Raw genomic sequence first — 22201 nt, 5'->3', positions numbered from 1 at the left:
TGTATTCACTACCATTAGAAAGTAATTCAATTAAACTCCTTCTCTATTATTATATAATAATAAATCAATATAATAATATCTATTACCATGTACTAAAGAAATGATAATAAAAAAATAAATATTTATAATTAAATTAAGGCTAAAATACCAAATTAGTATATTTATACGAACCTATTTGTCAGTTTGGTATTTTAAAAACTCCAACGACAACAAGGCATTAAAGCTCGTCCTTTTTGTCAATAAGATATTTTTGCTCAAAATTCCGGCAAGAAAATTTGTTTTAACTACCTACCTCCCAAAATTATTAAATATATGCCTAGATTTATCAAAAAAATTCATCCCCTCCCTCTCCCCCTCCTCCTCCTTGTCGTCGTGGACGTCCTCCTCCTCCTCTCCCCCTCCCTCTTCTCCCCTCCTCCGTTGGGGCGAGCTCAGAATTGAAATGGGGAATTGGGTTAAGAGTTTGACCGAGGGTGTGATTGGCAATGAGGTTAATATTAGCGGGCATGGAGGTCAGCTGGTTGTCCTTCAGGTCCAGGGTCAGGAGACTGAGGAGGTCGTCAATGGAGTTGGGAACGTCGATCAGACGATTGCAGTGGAGGTCCAGGTTCTTCAAGGAGAGGAGAGACCCTATGGATGTTGGTAGCCCAGAGAGCTGGTTGTCTGAGAGGTTGAGGGTTATGAGAGTATTGGAGAGTTTGGATATAGAGGCGGGGAGCCAGTTGACCTAGTCCATGAGCTTGTTCGAGAGGTTGAAGACCCGGGTGCCCGTCTTGAAGTATGTCCATGCACCAACAACACATCCCCAACATCCACCAATCCCACCTCCTTCAATTCAATCTCCTCCCTACCTCCTCAAACATCACCAACCCTTCCTCATTTGAAAACCAATACAGGAACTTAGCCCAAAGAAATCTTGGCACCTCCACCCCTTAACCTTCAACATCCTCTCTACATATTTGGTTGCTTCCAATGTCCTCCCTGCCTTCACCAAACCCCCAACAAACATGCTATCAAAATTCACCATTGGGTCCCTCCCTTTTCTCCCCCTCTTTCCTAAATGCCCCTGCAACAACATAATGTAAGTGTGAATATTAGACAGAGGAAGGGAGGAGAGGGAAGAGGAAAGGCGGAGGAGGGGAGGAGAGGAGAATAGGAGAGGTGGAGCAGGACGTCGACGAGGAGGAGGAGGAGGAGGAGGGGGAGAGGGAGGGGGTGGCATTTGTTTTGAAAAATATGGGCATATATTTAATAATTTTGGGAGGTAGGGGGTTAAAACAAATTTTCTCGCCTGAATTTTGAGAAAAGGGGTCTTATTGACAAGAAGGACGAGCTTTAATGCCTTGTTGTCGCCGGAGTTTTTAAAAATACCAAACTAACAAACACGTTCGTATAAATATACCAATTTGGTATTTAAGCCATTAAATTAATAGGAATATTAAACATTTAATGTTAATAAACCAATAAATACTTTGCAATTGTTAATAATTTTTTATAATGTATCAAGTATATCATGAGTAAGCATAAAGTCCCAAGGCAACAAGGCTGTTAGGATTCTTTTGTAGGCATTTACTTCGTAATCAAAAGATATGGGTGTGTGTTACAATTCTTTCAGTTTATAACAACTTATTGTTAAAAATAATAAATACATACATGTTTTTCCAGTAACATGTAAATAGAATAAAGATGCATAATATCACGCACGTATTGATATTTCAGTTTATAACAACTTATTTGTCAAAAGGTGGCAAGATGTTCGAGATTCTTATACCCCATTAAGATTTCCGATCAACGTACCATGAAGCTCAATTGATTCACCCAAGAGGTAAAATTTATCCTTTTTTTCTTGAGTTTATTAGGGAAAAAATCACATTTATTGGTTTAGTATGATTATTGGAATCCAGTAAATAAGTTTTATTTTATCGATAAATGGGTGCAGCTACCGAAAAAGTAAGGTCGGAAGGAAGGCACTAGCTTTGAAGATATCCGAGCATGTCAAAATCTTTAATTCATCATTCTCTATTTTTTATGTATTTTTGTTCTTATTTCTTGCCATATATCAATGTATGTATATTTTTATGTACACATCTATGTCAATATATAGTACGTAGAAGCTAGAAAGAGACTATTAAGGATTACGAGCTCTCTAAGTGAGAGAATCTGAATTCTCTCCAATTAGATGATAATTAGAGTAGAGGTTTGACTCCTCTCCAATTAGGGGGATCCGGATCTTCTCCAATAATCTCAATGTTTATTCTATATTTGGATTTTAATGGATAAAATTACATCATGTAGAATTTTTGCTTTTGTTTTGAAAATCACTTTTCTACTAAAATCCCCTATTGTGAAAACCAATATGACAATAGTGCAAAAGAAAAAAGATTAATTAAAACAAAAGTTCCAAATTATACAACTTGTGCCTAAGATCTTGCCTTAAAATACAGAAATGTTAATTTCTATAAATGATGCATGTGGTCGGCCCTTAAAATTAGAATGAAAGTTAATGACTTGAATAATTGGATCCTCTCTAATTATCACCAAATTTAGAGAGGAACTGAATCCGAAGTGAGGGCAACGTCCATTTTATTAGTTTTAATAAAAAATTTGTTGTAAATTATTTATTAGTTTTAAATTAGTTCTTATTTTTGTTTCCTAAGATGGTTTTATATGATCGAGTAACTGAGATTTTTCTAAACTTTTCTAACTTCTCCTAAATTAATTATTGTTCGGAATTCTTTAAATGAGTTTTGATATAGGTTATGATGTAGTTTTTAAAGTTTATCGAGGGCGAAGGTGGAAGCTTATAAATGTTACTAGGGCTTATATGCAATTCATAAATTTGTGGGGGTGCAACTACAACTCAACTTAAGAATCTAAATTTGCCTCTGGTTTCACATATTTTGCACATATAGCCCCTCAGTTGTATTTAGACTCACTTAAAACCCTAAAGTTTCTATGAATTGTACTTTTAGTACCGATTCCAGAGCCATCAGTGCTTATTAGTAATAGTACTCGAGTGGTGCATAGTTACAAGAAGTTACATGCTGAAGGAACTGAAGTCTAAATAGGATATTACAGTTCTTGGACTACGTATTTTGCTTGATTTGTCGGTGATTATGTAGAGGCTTAACACTACTTAATTCGTTGGTGGTGTGAAGTAATTTGGGGCTCTCATCAAGTACCCTCAATCATGCAAACATGATAATTCTGCCTCAAAAACTCTCATGCAATGCTAATTTTAAAACACTTTTAACTCTTACAATTTGTTAAATTTACTATTAAACCTATCAAAATATTTAAATTCGATTAAGCCTTTTTCTATTTGTGGTTCATTTGTAGTTATCTTTATGAGTGAACATTGTAATATATATTTATACATGACAAAGATAATAACTATAATTATCCCTTGTGTTAGATAAGTTCTTATATAATTAAAAAATTTAGGACAAGAAACAAATACAATTTCACGTGCAACGCACGTGCAATATACTAGTATTTAAAAGATGGATTTGAGGTTGATTAATCTCTATGATAAAACTTATAATAACATTTGTTGCATACGACGTTTGTTATATTTTATGATTACAGTGTACCAAATAGTCTCTACGTGTGCGAAGTAATTCTAGTTCATTCTCGTTGTCTACATTTTAATATGAGATAGTGAGTGATTCAAAAGCTAGCTTAGTTAGTCACTTCAACTTGCATTAATAATGGTGTTAGGAGACCAATCCATATCATAATATTTTTTTTCTTCGTCGAAGTTTATTTCGCTCAATTTAGGGGTTTTCTATCTCTTTGTGAGAGATGGATAACAAATAATTTCCTTCCGTTTGCCTGATACGAGAAGCAAGACTAACTATTTTATAAAATATATGAAAGCTACGGCGTCTATTAAAAAAATATGAAACTCAACATGTATTGATTACGAACAAATCCTTGTAGTATCACTCAATTGCAAATAAAGTCTCTGTAGCTCTATTTACTATTAATAGACTCATTATAGGTCCGTTTTGTTATGAAAAGACCCATGAGTGATTTCTTTTTCACACTTGAAATCGTTAAAAATGTTTGAAGAGACAGAAGGACCCCCAATAGTTTTATTAGTGAGGTAGACACCCAAGTACAAAAGAGTAGAAAATGTTCGTTAAGGGAGTATGTTTGCACTTGGGCGACACTACATAGGTTTCTTCATTACAAGTCAAACTACATGAAATCTTTTCATAACAAATAGAATTACACCGGATCTATTTGTAATTAAGTGATACTAAAAAGGTCGGTTTAGCGATTAACCCATTAAACTAACTTGCTAAGCTGATATAAATCAATCACTTGTCACAAAGTACCTATATTCAAATACACTAACCTCTCCAACGCATGATTTTGACACTGTTCATATATTTACGTTATTTCTCCCCCTCTTCCTTCTAAAAAATCGTCAATTTGTTTCGCGTCATCGCTCACCTTTTGTCGCGTAGCGCCCCAGCGGTTTCCTAACAAATGAGCTGTCCTCCCCGTTTGCCACGTGTCATACCAGCAAACGCCGTTACCTTGTCCCCTCAGCTCCCGGCTGCCACCCAGCACCTCGACAACTACCCTATCTCGGAAGGTAACGGCGCCGTCGCCGTTGCCGTCGCCGTCACTTGGCCGTTACCCTTCTGTTTGCTCCACGTGGCCCGTTTAACTCCATTAGTCCCCGCTTGAGATTGCAACGTGTCGAGTAAACAACGCATGCAAGTGGTGGTTGGCGGGTAACTGTCCCCGTGTTTGTGCATTAATTACTAAATTAGCCCTGCTATTTGAAATAAATTACGGTCAAGGAGAATAGGCTAGAATTTGATGGAGAGGAGAAATGGGTCAATGAACTAGTCGACGCGTAGTTTTGGGGACCGGCGTTCTTTTTACTGAGAAGGTAACGTATGAGGAAAAGTTTTTTTTGTTTGTTTTTTCTTTTTTTTTTACCTGGATTAGGTAACTGCTATTGGCGGTTTGTTAAAATTAATATGAGCTGTATTTTTAAAATAGATTTACGATAATACCCCTAACGAAAATTGTTTTAGAACTAGTACATATTTGTTTTTTAATTTTATTTTTTTTTGGGGGGGTAAATGGCTATTAGAAATTTTATGGCCGTCAATCTCGTAAACCTTGCAAATAAAGCGTGTTCTACTGCAGACTACTCTCTTAAGATGTCTCCTTAGGTTGATTTGTCACTGTGGACTTGGAGTTGCTTGACTTTGGTGTCCTACCAATTTCTGCTTTGTTTTCTTTTATGATGCATTTAATTGAGAGCACCTATTGATTTTTTTAGTGTCTTTATTTTCCGAATATCAAGAAATTGTTATAAAAAAAGATGATGATGACTTTGTAACTATATAGATTGAAGGAATGAAATTAATCTCTCCGAGATTATTGTATTTATAGAGTATTAATAAAGATAAATTGAAACCTAATAGGGTCTAGCCGAGTTGGTAAGCTGTTTATGAGTAGTACTCTAAAATCTCATGTTCGACTTCTGTGACACCCCCACACTTTAGATCTACACAGATTCGTGTGAAGAAATGTTAGTAGCTTAAATAAAGAAAAGTTTAAGGCCCAACAACAACTAATGCTAGCATTTTGACAGTAGACTTTAGCCAACATCGAGTTGCTCTCGGTGGGTCCCATGGTTTGCACGCGCCAACGGGCTCGGGGCATGACAAATGGTATCAGAGTAGTTGCCAGCCGGAAATGTGGAGCTAAATGCTATACGGAGTTAAGTGTTACACAACGATGATGCGTGTGAGAGCCACCTCTAGAGCCCGTAGGAGCCACCTTTAGAGTCCACGTCGCCTGGAAGTGATACTTGGATGTGTCAATTGTCATGTCGTGACGACGAGAACGTCGTCTTTGTAACATGAGATGATTGTGACACCTCCACACTTTAGTCCCACACAGACTAGTGTGAAGAAATGTTAGTGGCTTAAATAGAGAAAAACCAATGGCCCAATAACAACTAGTGCTAGTATTTTGACAATAAACTTTAGCCAACATTGGGTTGTTCTCTGTGAGTCCCACGGCTTGCACGAGCCAACCGATCCGTGGGCCCAGAGCGTGACAACTTCCTATGAAGCATCCACAGAAATTTAATTTTCTATCCATAGTCCAAAAGATCGTGGGAAGTTCCCTCGTTAAACCGAAAAACATTAAATTGAAACTCACTAAATTTCTATGCAAAAAAGTTGGCTCTAAAACTAGAGAAAAAATTTCGTTAGAAATCAACATATAAAAAAAAAATTTAACTATCAGGTTGAACCAATATCCGGACATATATTAAGATTTAGAAACTTTATTGATATTTGTTTATTACTCATAATATTCATAAGCATATTAGTTATCAAAATTTAGGATATCTTACCTCTTCCAAACATTATTTGCGTACACATGTAGCCGGGTGCCAATAAGAATTCCCACCCCTTCCCTTTTTCATACTCCAATAAAATAGGAAACTATGTTCAAAACGCACTCAAAGTAAGACGTCAAATATCATATTTAGTTATTTGTACTTTTTTAGGTTAAGAGTTTGTGGATGGACTCATCATAAGATTACATCATATTTTCTAGACTCCCTGCTTGAAAAAAAAATTGACACTTATAAATATACACATTTAACTTGATCACCTCTAAATACAGAAAATCTAATAATATATTGATTGAGAGGAGGATCTATATATTAAAGCCTATATATTAATCTATTTATATCATAGGAGCTTCCCAATTTTCTAGTGAAAATTAAAAAACAGGAGTCATATCAGAAAACACTGTACCATTAGATTTTTTTTTTCATTACCCCTCTGTTCTGCTATCAAAACACCTGTACCATGTAGTGGTGTTTGATAGAAACCCCACTCAAAATTAAATGCTAAATTTAACTTAGATATTATTCTAGTGATCTAAATAATAAAATTTATATCCGAGATAAACAATGCCACCTGCAACTCATCAAACAACCTACTTAAACTTTAAAAACTTACCAAGCATCTTCCTTTAACAAAATCATCCTTGTCATGTACTTACACAAAGTTATAATAATAGCCATATTCCCCAAATATCACTCAAAAAAACTTAACCTTATCTATAATCTCATCCTTTAAGATTCCAATGCCATTCTTTTAAAAGTATTCCTATTTATAGAACTAAAGATATAAAATGTTTCAATTTTATTTTATTTTATTTAAATCTGGGAGGGGATGTGTTCATCTTTGGACTCATAGAGAAGCGGGCATTATCGTCTTTTCCATATAATAAATATTTTATAGTTGGATAAAGACTTCTTAAAATAAAAAGAAAACTTAAATAATTAACAAAAGGGTAGAGAAAGAGAGAACTTCTTTAACTTGAAAGCCTAGAGTTGAAGTAAGAGGAGACTGATTCCCTCTCTTCAATATATAATTATTTTTATCCTCATCATCTTCAATAACTTGAGCCATGAATCCCCACCAAATTGATGGGTGAAGATCATTTGGGAAGGAGAATTCTAGGGTTTGTTGCTTGTGTGCTCTTCTTCTAACAGTAAGATCACAATCCCTGCTCAATATAGTTATCATCTTAAAGATTTGGTTTTTAGGGTTTTACTGTGCACATTACTCAAAATTCTATATTGGGTCTGATTGAATTCATTCTATTTCATTGTTTTCCCCTCAAAATCCACGTGTTTCTCCCTTTCTCAGACTTGTTTGAGTTTAATTAGGACTGTGTTTTAGTGTTATTTGATCCTGCAAATTCGATTCACTAATTTGAGGTCGCTTGGAGAAAAGGTGAGAATTTGGGGTTCAGTCAATGAGCTGTACAGTGTCAAGGATATTTTAAAGCTATTTTTATAATTTTTTTGGTGAGTGTGTATGAATTCTGAAGGCAAGACGATTAGATGTGTTCTGATGTTTCTTGCTCTTAATATCGCTTGATTCTCTGTATATTAAAAATTCTTTTTTGCCTTCTGTTTCAGAGTGAGTATATTTTTACTGATCTATAGCTGTGTTAAAGTTTGTAGTGATGTATCTGAACTTTCAGTTCCATGTTTGTCATGACTCATGACCCATGACAACTGATTGCTTGGTTATGATCAATTTTAAAGTATTTTACGTACCCATGTATAAATTGTATTTCTCCTTGTCTTTTTTGAGGCTTTTATTTAGTTTTCCATGTGGAGCTAATTGATACTTTGTTTCTTTAATTAATATAGTTGAAAGAGAAAGTTGGTAAATTTAGGATTTGATTATGGAATCAAGAACTGATGGAGCAGATACCGGCGAAATCAACGCGCAGGGTGCCGTGCCATCCACAATCACATCTCATCCATGGTGGCATGGTCCTGGGTTTGGTGCAACGGTTATACCAGGCAATGCAACTAAAGCAACTATAGATCAATCACAGCTTCATGGCGATGTGAATGAGGGGAGAGATGCTAGCAAAGAGGTGCAAAAGATTAGGAATGGATCAGGTTATTTCCTCTTCAATCAATGTCTTATTATCCCTAAATTTTTAGGATATCAATACATCATGGATATAATAATATTAAAGTAAATTGCACATAACCCCCCATCTATAGCCTCAGTTGTGCTAAACCCCTCTCAACTCATTTACTAGCACTTAGCATCCCTGAAATGCCAATTTTAGAAAGGTATATTGCAAGTATCACCCCTCTTTATCAAGAATTGAGAGGGGCTAAGTGCTAGTAAGTAAATAAGTGGAAGGGGGTTTAGTGCAACTGAATGTATAGATACTGAGGAAGGGGATATGCAACTTGCCCATAATTTTATTTTCATATATTAATTTGTATGTATATGTTGATATTTTTAATTTCATGTATATGAGAATATTCTCTAATTATTTGAACTGATAGTTACATGAGTAATCATATTCTTCATTGCGAAACTAGACAAATTATATAAATGCAGTGCATCTAAAAATAAAAAAATTTGGTGAATTCATCATTCATCCTATTTTTCTCTTTTCTAGTATTGGATATGTTGATGTTATGTCCATAGTGACTTGGTCTAAACCGACAACCATGTATCAAAGACATGACTGTTAACTTTGCTAATCAAACCTCTGGCACTCTTTTGCACTATGGGATTCATATTGGACTTCGCTTTCCCTTGGCCACAATTTGCGCGATGATACCACCATTGTTTTAAATATCCCCGACATGGCCCGATATATCCCCCGATATATCCTTTTACAGGGCTTGCCGCAACCGATATGGTCTTTAAATATCCTTTACCATTTTTTGGCTATTTTGAGTGATAAATCCCCGATATTGCCGATATATTAGCCGATATGTGGACCAATATATCTTTTTATATAGCTTGTTGCAAAATAATATACCGTGTTTGGAATTTTTGGGAGAGATATCAAGATTTTTCCCAATGTTGAAAATAGCGATAACGCATAGCGTAACGCTTACCTCCGGTTAGGTTACAATAGCAATAACGCATAGCGTAACCTAGGTTAAATAATTTATTATTATTTAAATAATTTATAGATATATAACATTCAAAATAGAAAATATGAATAATCATCGCAATTCTTAATTTCACAAATCAATATATGATCACAATTTCACAACAAAATCAACTGTGTTTGCCTTAACGATCAATCCAAAGGCGAAATTCGACGATAGATCAATAACTAACCGAAACCTAACATCGTGTGTTCCTGCCAAATAGATCAAATTTCTCACGCTAATCATGTTAAAGAGTAAAACAATGGCAACTTCAGGGAACAAGTCAAGCTCACCCTTTCACACATATTAATTTTTATGGCTTTAAGTGTGAAACATAGTCTGATTATCAGTATTCAAGATTGTATTATGTATTTACCTTGCTAATTTCAGAAGTTGAATGGCGGGAGAGGACGACGATGTCGAAAGGGGCGGCGGAAGACGACGATGACAGCAAGAGTTAGGGTTTTGTTAGAATTTAATAACTTATGAGAAGTGGGAGAGTCAATCACAGCCCTTGAATAATTTTAAAAGCAATCCAAACTATTAAACAAAATAACCTACGTTACAAAACGCCACGACGCTACGTTACGTAGCTTACGCTATGGCTAAAATAGCGCACGTTATTTTATGCGTGCGCTATTTGAAAACGCTATGTAGTGTTAGGTTAACGCTACGTTACGTTAAGCGCTATTTTGCGCTACGAAACGCGCTATTTTCTACACTGATTTTTCCATTATATCAAATGACATTTTCCCCTAAAAAAAGCAGATCGAATGTTGCAACGTTGCTTTGCACTTTTATTTGTTTTAGAAGGTTGATTAGTGATCCTAAACATATATTATTCATATTTTGTATGCTTAAATTTCATTACATATGTTGAGATTATATTTTAATGCATTATACTATGTATGCAAACATTCATTAGGGCATTCCGATATTTACCACATATCCCCGATATTTCCCCGATATCCGCAATCCGATATGAATTTTGGCCATCCGATATTTCCTCGATATCCGATATTTAAAACCTTGGATACCACTTGTTAGAGGTAGTTTTGCCCCTGTAGGTGTTAAATAGGACTTAAATAGAAGTTGAAAAGGAAATTAACTCAAAACCTTAACTTAGGAATTGGTTCCAACTTTCTACGTAAGTTCATTACCTTTTCTAGTCTTTTCCAATAGGGGACTATAATCATACATGAATCTCAACAGTGTGATAAAATGCTGTTAACCTCTGCAAGATGGCTTTTATTGCAATGCTAATCTGCGAAACAGGATTTTGCAGGTAATCCTGATGAGCTGGGATAATTCTACTTGTTGAGTTATTGTTGTAGTACAATAGATTAGTAAGCTCTTGTTGTTTAATTTAATGCATGCATATCGGAATTCATGGCAGAGTGAGTTATATTCTAGATCCTGATACAATTAATTTACCTTTTATTTAATTTGAAGTTTTATCAGCACTTTCTATAAAATAATAATTATTATTATAATCATCATTCATTAAGGATTCTCTAATACTTAATAGTATTTGTATTTGTATTTGTTTTGTTAGATGCGAGCTTTGGATCTGAACAACACAATCTGCAGCCTGTATCATCGACTGTCTCACCTATGATGCCTGAATATCTTGTACCTCATACTCAGCTGGAGATGGGTCAAACAATTGTGGGGATACTTCCTTCTTCATTTTTTTTTGGGTTTCCCATCAGTTTAAATCTCTTCTCTGAGTGTTGTCTAGCATTTTACAGGCTTGTCCACCATATTCATATACTGATCCTTATGCTGGGATGATGACGCCTTATGGACCTCAAGCTCTGGTGTGTAATTTGTTTTTCCTGCCCAAGACAATTATGTTACTCATAGTTTCATACTTCATACTTTTTTTGTTAGCACTGTCCATAGTTCTTAGTCAGCTCATCAGCTTGTATTTCTCTCTCTATTATAGAAATCTACTCACAATTCTCAAATTCATAAAGCTGATTTTGGGACTTAAGGGATTTGTGGATATTTTTAGGACCTGACGTGCTTGCATATTAATTTGTTCTAAATATATAAATATGTGTGAACCATATATGAAAGAATATGATTTGCCTCAAAAGTTGGTGACAATGTTTTAGATGATGTAAAGTTCATCTGGGTACACCTTCAAACCAAAGCTTAAGAATTGCTTAAGAATTGCATAATTTCATTGATTGATCTTGATGATTTTTGAGTTTTCTCTGCCAAGAGCATCATCAATATTATTATACTGTTTTTGGGTGATGGGTTCTAACTATTGCTTGGAATCTTTTTTTTTCTCAGATGCACCCTCAGTTACTTGGGCTGCCCCATACTCGGATGCCATTGCCTCTTGAAATGGCAGAGGAACCTGTTTATGTAAATGCAAAGCAATATCATGGAATTCTTAGGCGAAGGCAGTCACGTGCAAAGGCTGAACTTGAAAAGAAAGTTATAAAATCCAGGAAGGTAAGCACGTACAAGCTTCATTCTTTCCCCTTCTAATTAAACACATTTACTCGCTCAATTGTTTGTTGGCATTCAAGATCTATTTCTAGAAGTGAATTATTCAGAGCAAAGATCATTCTAATTTCTTGGTGCACAAATAATGTTTTATCAGTTTCATATCTATGTTGATTGCATTTATATGCCCTTTTGCTGAATGTTTTGAGTCTTTTGACTATGTGCTGCAATACTATACTGTGGAAATCAATCCCGTTAGGTTTACTTATCACTAAAAAAAAGTATTGCTATTTGCTTAGATACAAAATCAATCTTTGTGATGAGTATGATTTGTAATGGCATACATAGTTAGTTTTCCGGGTGTATAGTTTTGAACTGTTATTATCTGATTCATGCAGAAGCTAGCTATTGGCTCTATCTGTGTTGCATCAATCGCATATCTATTTATATTTGATGTATTTCATACACTTCAATTTATCTTTCGGATTATGTGTGGCAGTTTTATGCTGCCATAAAAAGGAAAAAAATCCTAGTAAGGTCTTCAATAGCACTAAAGTACAAACTTCTGCCATATTTTTTGGATAAACATGATCCTACTAATGTTTTGGAAGGTCACTTTAGTAGCGAAAAGTGACATTTGACTGCGTAACTTCTAGGGTAAAGCCTTAATTTATAGAACTCTGCTATTTACTTATGGTTTCGTACTTCGTGAATTGACATATACATTTCCTGAAGGAAATCAATCCCCCCCTCCCCCAAACACCGTGCCAGGGTTTCCTGTTCTGTTTCTTTGTTCAAGAAGATCTGGGTGGCTACTGCCTGATTGCAGGAATCAACAAAAGCCACCACACACAAGATTGAAAAAATTATTTTATCACCTAGTATACTTTTATCATTCATACTGAGGTCTCTTTGTTATTCTTGTTTCCTAAATCACCAGGGTAGCAATGGTAGAACTGGTGTTCTATAGCGGACTATGTCTGCTCATCCATCCTCTTGTTTCCTCATACATGTTGAACCGTCTTTTTGAAAAAAAATTAAATTGTTCTATTCACACACGAAAAGAGCACACATTGAATAATCTTTTTAAGAACCAACTGTTTCAGTCTTTTGCACGCGCGCATTATGTTTGAACAAAAATGAATCTTGTTGATGTTTCCTTTTGCTTTTCATAAGGTTTGAGCAATCACTTTACATTTTCTTTCTTTTGATATTGGATCATATCAATCCTTTCTCCCGCTGATACCACAAGATTCTCAGCAGGGATCCACGAAATCATTTGAGATGTCTCAACCTTGTAGAACCACTTTTCTTCGTGTAGAGTTTCTCCTATTGGAAAAAGAACAAGTTTTACAGGAACCATTTGAAATGTATTATTGTGTCAATTCCACCATCAGTTCTCTTATGGAAACTTTACAGTCAAACTGCTTCCTATCTAAAGTTTAATTAACCGCAAACCTAATATTGTTTCTTTTTTAGTAGATGCTTCAATAAAACTGGCCTTCTCCACTCTTCCGTAAACATACCATAGGCTATGCACGAAATAGGCCTAGTTGCATTTGCCCAAACCTCTCAATACTCTCATATTGATTTCACTCTCCTCACAGTTAAGTTTATCCTTCAGATACGATATTTGCATAAGCTAACTTTGTATTCGGGAATCAAATGCTCTCTCATGTTCCGATCTTGTATATCAGTTTACACAACAGCTGTACAATTATCCTTGCAGTCTATTGTTTGCTATCGTATATTTATACTACCAATCTGACCAATTTTTTGGTAAACAGAGTAGAAATTAAGTTTTGTTCAATAGCTGTAATAAGTTAAGTTAATAGTCCCTTATCGTGCCACACCAAACTATATTTCCATGAAAGTTGATATCTGGTACCCAACTATGCTTTGCCTACAGCCATATCTTCATGAATCTCGGCACCAACACGCAATGAGGAGAGCAAGAGGTTGCGGAGGTCGTTTCCTCAACACTAAAAAAACTGACAGTGCCCCTGATGGAGCCAATTCAAGTGCATCCAATCAACAAACACAATCAGCTAGCTCCTCTGGCTCTGAACCTCTACCCTCTGATTCTTCAGCAAACCCTACCTCATCGACTCCAACAACAACTCAGACGCAGAGCTTTTACGAACCTCAACAACACTCGGGATATCAATTGTCATCGTTTCGGTCGAGTCAGGGTGAAAGAATGCCCCCAAATAGAGCCGTTGCCATTAAGTGAAGGATGGCTGGGGTTTTTTCTCCCGAGTTTTGCCCTGCTAGTTTCATGTTATAATTCTTGCAGGAGAGCAAGCTGGAGATATGAGATATGAGTATGAAGGCAATTCATTCTTGGCTCTTGTTTTCCTTTTTCTGAAAAGAAATATGTTCATCCCTGTCAGAAAGTGTTTTTACTGTGAAAAGGAGAATTAAGTAAATGTAACAGGAGATGGGATTTCAATTGTTTACTTCTCAGACTTCACTGCTGCTTTAGTAACTGAAAGAGTTATGAACATGATCTTAGCCAATGATGCTTATGCAGTTGTTAATGTTTTTATGCTGATGGTTGCCTGATCTATTGAAGTGTAGGACATTGGTCGTAAATTGTATGCTAGTTGTTTGAACAAACTAACATTTGGCTAATTTATTCAGCTTGTTGAATTCATGGATCAATGATTGGTAGAGTGACTGTATTTTTTTACAATAATTAAGGATCCTCCAACTGTCTACTATCTTTGCGTAATTAACGGCGCAAGAGAGTTACTTCTTCCTCGTGCCATGTTTAAAAAAAGAATTTGTTCAAGGATGATCTCTCTCTCTCTCTCTCTCTCTCTCTCTCTCTCTTTCCGTGGCTGTGTCCTCTTCTAAACATAACCTTAGTATATAAACCCCTGCAATATTTAGTAGTTGTCTGATCTATTAAGTGCAAGAAATTGTTATCTAACTGTAATGCCAATGCTCAAGACAGCATTAGCTAATTGTCTTAAATATTTAAGATTCTTCAGCTCATATGAAACCTATTGAAGTAGAGGATCCTTTATATAAATCACAGAAAGGAAGGGAAATAAGACTGTCTATTATAAGTTTTAAATTAGTGCAATAAGTGTAGAAAACAAGTGCAAACAATAAAAAACATGCAAAGAAGCAAAATTTCAAACAAACTATATGCTACTGCAGAGTCAATATCGCCAGTATGTGATCTGTGCAATCATCAACATTAAAATTGATAGTGAGACACGTAATACGATCCTCTTATAGAAAAGAAGGGAAATGAGACACGTCTATTATTAGCTATGAATTAGTGAAATAACTATAGAAACCAAGTGCAACCAATAAAAATCATGCAAAGAAACAAAATTTCAGTAAAAATATCCGTAATTGTAGAATTAGTACAACCAGTATATGGTTAGTATATGACTAGCGAGACATATGTAATAATACTCTTACCTAGGGCTGTCAAAATGGGATTTGGGTCTGGACCGGGCCCGCTGTTCGGTCCCGCCGGGACCCTGGCCTGCGGCCCAAAACCCGGCCCAGCCTGAGGGGCGCTGGAAAATCAGGGCCGACCAGCTTCGGGCCCGTTTCCGGCCAGTTGTGAAGGCCCGGACCTGGCCTGGGTCCAGGCCTGCCGGTTTTAGATTATAATATAATATATATAGTATATATACCATATAGTACTGATAGGTGTATATACTATATATATTCTCAATGTAGTAGTTAGGGATGCATTGGTCAGATGCACGTGGTTGAATATCATGATTATTTAAATTGATAAAAATAGAATAAAAATCAAAAAGAAAAGAAAGTTTTTTGTGGGATTGATAATCAACTCAATAATCTCTCTCTCAAATGAAATATTATCATTGTTTCCTTCAACCCCGACCGTGGTCATGTGATCTACTATTTGTGAGTTATAAACATATTGATCTAGTACAACATCTCTGTTTATTAGTATCTTGAAGTCTTCAAAAGATGGGTGATCATTCAATTCGCAAAGTAGTTTTATATATGAATTTACTTGTAATATGTCCATTAAACTTTTAGTAGTGGTTTAACTCATATTTACATTAACTTTGTTGTGGTTTTATTCATATTTACATTATCTAATATTTTCATTCAATTTTATAGCTCATTCTCTGTATCATAGAAATAAAACTGAAAGTATGAAAATTTATTTTCTTACGAAATTAGAGCAGGGAGATTATGATACATTTCGCCATATACTCTAAATATAAAAAAATTCTTTGATGCAAGGTCCCTATGAAATCTTACCCCAAAAGATGTGAATAAAAAATGCTATTATAACTCACTTGCCTAAGGCAATTGTATTATATATAGGACATAAAACTTATCTAAAATATCCACATCTTCTAAGTGGATTTTGTTGTTGTGAATACAAAATGTTAGAGGCTCGTATTCAAACTTTTTGGCTCTATAAAAGACACAAGAATGTGGAGTGCATAGCTTATATATCGTAAAGAACATACTGGTTCATAAAGAATTTTTTCTAATAACGATATTATTACAATGATATTACTATTCAATATTAAATTAATTTTATTATATAAGATTATATGACCATTTTTAATAAATTATAAAGTATATATATGGAAACCTCGATGCTTATAGCTAATAGTTGGGCTCCACAAAATAGGTTAACTTTATATTGTAGTTTGCTATTGGTAGTACTATGGGCTATGTCATTACCCTTCCTTTTTATCTTATTATTCACGCTTTTATATATATATATATATATATATATATATATGAAAACCTCGATGCTTATCGCCAATAGTTGGGCTCCACAAAATAGGTTAACTTTATATTGTAGTTTGCTATTGGTAGTACTATGGGCTATGTCATTACCCTTCCTTTTTATCTTATTATTCACGCTTTTCTAATGTAAGTTCACTTTTGCTAATCACTCAATTAGCTATATTTAGTTTTTATATAATATTAGAGGTTAGAATATTCTCTTCTGTTTAAAAAGTGTTGACATGATTTTTTTGAAAAATATATACACATAATAGCAATAGTATATACTTTAGTTCAAGTCAAACGTTGGCTTGAAGCCATTTAGAGTGAGGTCCTTTCTACGCTAGAATTGTGATATAGTGATTAAACAATCCAAAAGTCAAAGAAGAAATTTCTACAAAGAAAAAATAATTTAATATGTTAAATTAACAACTAATTTATAAAATATACATGGGTAGTACAAATAGCTATAGAAAGGAAGATATATATCTTCACAAAAATTTCGTAGTGAGCGACCAACTACAATCATCCTAATTTTAGCATAAATAATAATTATTTTAGTTACTAATTTGATACACGTAATTATGGAATCAATTTCAAGTGAAAAATAGGAATTGAGATTGTATTATCATGTAAGTAAATAAATAAATGTTATTAGAGCTCCTCTTTATATTAAATTTAAAAGTAATAATTTAAATTATTAAGCGTCGAATATTAGTTCCTGTGAGAGAGTAAACTAATGTATGGTCTATATACCTATTTAGACAATCAATCAAACGTATTTATGATGACCACGGTCAAAATTATATAGTGAGTTCACATTAAATATAATTTATAAAAAAATAGTACATTAAAGTCAAAATCTTTTTAACCACTATATAAATTGCCTAGAAATTTTTGTACATATAAACTATACTGCTTAGAAATTCTTCTGCTCTGGTAAGCTGCTTGGAACTTTCAACTCTACATCAATTACCTTAGTGCCAAAAATCCTCAACCTTAAATCACCTTCAGACTATAGACCAATTTCTTGCTGCAATTATGTTTACAAAATTATTACAAAGATTATTGCGAGAAGAATTCAATAGGTTATGGGTTTTTTGATCAGTGATGCTTAAAGTACATTTGTCAAAGGAATGCTTATTTCAATTAACATCTTATTAGCCCATGAGCTTATTAAGCATCATGGTAGGAAGCATACTTCATCAAGAGTCATCCTCAATATTGATTTGAGGAAAGCTTTTGACACCATAAGCTGGAGCTTTATTAAATCTATGCTAATAGGATTGGGTTTTCCTTATAAAATGATCATGTGGATTATGTAGTGTATTACCACTCCTAAATTCTCATTATCCCTTCATGGTTCTTTGCATGGATATTTTAAAGGTGCTAGGGGCTTACAGCAAGGAGATCCCCTTTCCCCATACATGTTTGTTCTTGGGATGGAATATCTATCAAGAAAGCTGAGCACTCTCAAAAATGACAGTCTATATATTTAGATATCATCCAAAATGTTCCAGATTAAAGATCACTCACTTATTCTTTGCTGATGGCTTGCTTTTGTTTGGTAAAGCTGACATGTATTCAATAGCAAGATTATATGGATGCCTCCATGAGTTCAGCCAGGTATCAGGACTAGAAACTAATCCTAATAAATGCTATATATATATATGTGGCATTGATGACAACCTAAAGCTCCAGATTTGCACATTTCTGAACTTCTCTGATGGGGTATTGCCAGTGAGATATTTGGGTATGCCATTAGTCTCAAAAAGATTATCTTACTTGGACTGCTCCCCTATGATCAATAAAATTATAGACCAGTTTCAGAGTTGGCAAAATAAGAAAATTCTATCTTATGCTGGTAGATAGCAACTGATCAAGTCAGTTATTTTGGGAGTTCAAATTTTCTGGACTACTAACTATATATTACCCATAAAAGCCCTAGAGAAAATTGATAGTCTATGCTCTGAATTTCTTTGGAATCACAAAATTCACTTGGTCTCCTGGGCTACAGTCTGCCAAAATAAAAAACATGGAGGTTTGGGGACCTTCTCAGCTAAAACCTAGAACTTTGCAGCTGCCATAAAGCTTTTATGGCTGATTCACCTCAAGAAAGATTTGTTATGGATAAAATGGGTTCATGGTAACTATTTGCAACAATATAGTATATAGAAAGTTCAAGCTAAGGTGAATGATTATTGGATGCAGAAACAACTTCTTAAAGTGAGGGATATGGTGATTGGAAAATTTGGAAATGTCGACAATCTTCAAAATATCATCAGCAGAAGTTGTTCTGATGGCAAAGTTCAATTATCTTCTATTTACAGAGAGCTGATTAAACAAAATATTCAAGTTGCATGGCCGGATACAGTCTGGGATGGATGACATTATCCTAAACATTCTTTTATCTTATAGTTAGTCATTCATTCAAGACTTCTAACGCAAGATAGTTTATGCCGTATGAGACTGCTTAACAAAAATATATGTGTCTTGTGCTCTAACCAGCAATTGGAAACCTGTCGCCATCTTTTCTTTGAGTGTCAATATTCTACTAGTGTGTGGAATAAAGTGATGAATTGGCTGAAGTATAAATGTAGATCATGCAATTGGGATCACATCAGTAACTGATATAGCTTAAGGCTGAAAGGAGTGCGTTTTATGAAGAAATTCAAAAGATTGGCCCTATCAGTATCAATATACACAATATGGCAAGAAAGAAATATGCGAATTTTTTAGCATAAAGCCAGAGAGCCTGAGTTTCTGTTCTGAATAGTGAAGATATCCATCCTCTCTAGAGTTCTGAATGATAGAGTTCCTTCTTACATAAAAGAAAAACTTGAGCAATTGTAACGTGTGTTTTTGATAGTCGACTCCCGAACATAGCTCTGGTTGTTTTAAAATTGTAAAAAAAAAACCTAAACTTTTATAATTTATAAATACAAAAAACTACTAAATATTACATTGAAATCAAGGAATTGCAAAAAATCATTGAAAATTTTTAAACTTTGGAGTGGTAATTTGCAATATACTAAACTTTAAGGTTTTTTTTTACAAATTTCAAACTTAATAGATTTTTAATTAATTATGTTATTTTCAAAAAAGTTATGGGTAATATTGACCATGAAAAGTTTTTTTTAAAACCTATACTTTTAAAGAGAGTATGATATTTTTTACAAATTTGTAATTTTTAGGGGTTATTAATAATTTTGTATATTTATTTTGGTGTCTATAAGTTAGAAATTCTCATAGTTTTTTTTAAAAATATGAATCTTAGTGATTTTTTATAATTTTTTAAACTTATAAGCCTTTTCTACAGATTGTAAATTGGTTATAGACTATTTATAATTCTTATGTTTTTAATTTACTATTGAGTTTGAAATTCTCAGATTGTTTTTTGTAAAATTTGAATTTTGAGTTTCTGTTTGTAGTTTTTAAAACTTTAAGGGTGTTTTCTATAAATTATAAATTATATAGGAGATATTTGTAATTTCTATTTTTTTAATATACAGTTAGGTTAGAAATTATTAGGATTTTTATAAATTTTATAATTTTGAGGGTTTTATTTTCTAATTTGTAAAAATTCAGAGTGTTTATTACAAATTTTATAAATTTTTAGGGGTTGTGTGTCATTTGTAGGTTTTAAGTGTGTTTTTAGGTTTGAAATTTATAAGGTGTTTTTTACAAATCTTAAATTTTTAGGGGTGTTTTTTATAATTTTTAAAACTTACAAGATATTTTCTCCGAAGTTAAAAAATTTTTAGTTTCTAGTTAACATATATTTTTAGATTTCTCGCTAAATTAAAATAAGTAAAATTTATAATTTTCAAGATGTTTTAATAAAATTTTAAATTTATAAAGATGTTTCTGCAATTTAAAAAACTAGGGTGTTTTATAATTTAAAAAAATTGGAGGATCTTTTTTACAAAGTCTAAAAACTTTTAGGTACTAGCTAGCATATGTTTTTTTTAGATTTCTTGAGAACTGAAATAAGTAAAGGTTTTGAATTATATATATCTTATTTATCCAATAACATGTTAAGTATTATTATGAATAAGATAAACTATTTAATTACCAATTCAAAAAAGATAGAATAATTAGAATAGATTAGAATAACAATGTAATATCCAAAAAAATTAAGAGTAATATTGACTATAGAAATATTTTCTCTAACACGTACTTTTAAAGAGAGTATGATGCTATATATAATTATAATACGATATGATCATTAATGTATAAGTATATATACTTACATATCATATATAGCTATATACTAATATGTAAGTATATACTAATATATACTTATATAAATATAATAAAATTAATCTAAAATTTTAATTAATTTTTAGCCGAAAATCAAAAAATACAAAAAAAGAAAATCCTGATTGGCCTGGAGCCCGGCCTTGTTTGACCCGGGCCCACCCTGTGTCTCGGCCCAGCCTAGGATCTGGACCGAAAAATCCGGGCCGGGCCCAGTCCAGCCTGTTGGACAGCCCTAGTCTTACCTCCTCTTGCGTAATTCTTTTTCCCTGGTACGCGCGTAATTAATCAGAGACCTAGAAATTTTACAAGGTTTTCCAAAAAAAAATGTCTAATAAGAGAGATGGACTTATTGGTACTTCTCTTTAAGGAAAATGAATTATTGGACTTTTTAGGGGGGTATATCTCTTGTGCTTTCGCGTGAGCGTTGACTAATTTGGTGAAATTTGAAGGCCCAGCCATGTGGCCTAAACAACTGAAGCCAGACATAAGTAAATACGAAACTGTCTCAGTTTGATTATGACTGTTTCTGTGGAAGATTACTTCATTCAAAATACCTTCACCTCCTAGTGATAAATATCCTTATCTATCTTGTTCAAGTGATGACAAAAATTTTAATTATAAAATTTTTGGTGAAAACTATCATAAACTATTGGATTTTTTTTCATTAAAAGTTTTATCATCTTCACGCTTATTTTGATATACCCCTCCTAAATATCTACTTTTGATATGATCTCTTGAATCTTTCGTCCAATACAATTGACATACTCCCGCTCAAGTTTATTCTGCTTTATAATTTTTAAGCAATCAATCAACATTTATTTATTTTCAAATCTCCAAATCAACTTTTTTGAAAAAAAAATCCATGGTAAAATTGTACCCTAATCTTTGAAGTAATATATGCTATCCGTTTCACTAAGGGTCTGTTTGGTTAAAAAAATTGGGTCGAAAACATGTGGGAAACCGACATTGTTTCCTATGTCAAATTAACCAAAAAGAATTCCTATTCTGCTATTTGATACTCCAGAAAACTTTTGGGAAATCTTTTCAAAGACGTCAGAAAACATCATCAAAAACGGAAAACCCAATTCCGAGTTATGAGGTGGAATTGGATGGAAAATGCAAAAAGAAAATATTAAAATAAGGGGCGTAGGTTTTTAGAGTTTCAAATTCCTTAGTTTTACACCATTTCAGTGATGTTTTCCAAAATACTAAACTAAGGAATATAAATATATGCGTTTTCTTAAAATG

General features: G+C 33.7%; 1 protein-coding gene across 1 annotated transcript; it reads left to right on the top strand.

Moving 5' to 3' along the window:
* Positions 7348-14492, top strand: LOC109820602 (nuclear transcription factor Y subunit A-1-like). The gene is made up of 6 exons (XM_020386764.1): positions 7348-7548; positions 8219-8476; positions 11037-11149; positions 11233-11301; positions 11786-11950; positions 13854-14492. Exons 2-6 carry the CDS (start codon positions 8254-8256, stop codon positions 14175-14177), a joined length of 894 nt encoding a protein of 297 aa, XP_020242353.1. The 5' UTR covers positions 7348-7548; positions 8219-8253; the 3' UTR covers positions 14178-14492.

Source organism: Asparagus officinalis, chromosome 8 (genome assembly GCF_001876935.1).
Source record: "Asparagus officinalis chromosome 8, Aspof.V1, whole genome shotgun sequence".
NCBI lineage: Eukaryota > Viridiplantae > Streptophyta > Magnoliopsida > Asparagales > Asparagaceae > Asparagus > Asparagus officinalis.
Note: the sequence above shows the minus strand (reverse complement) of the source record. Positions and strands in the feature narration are given on the sequence as shown.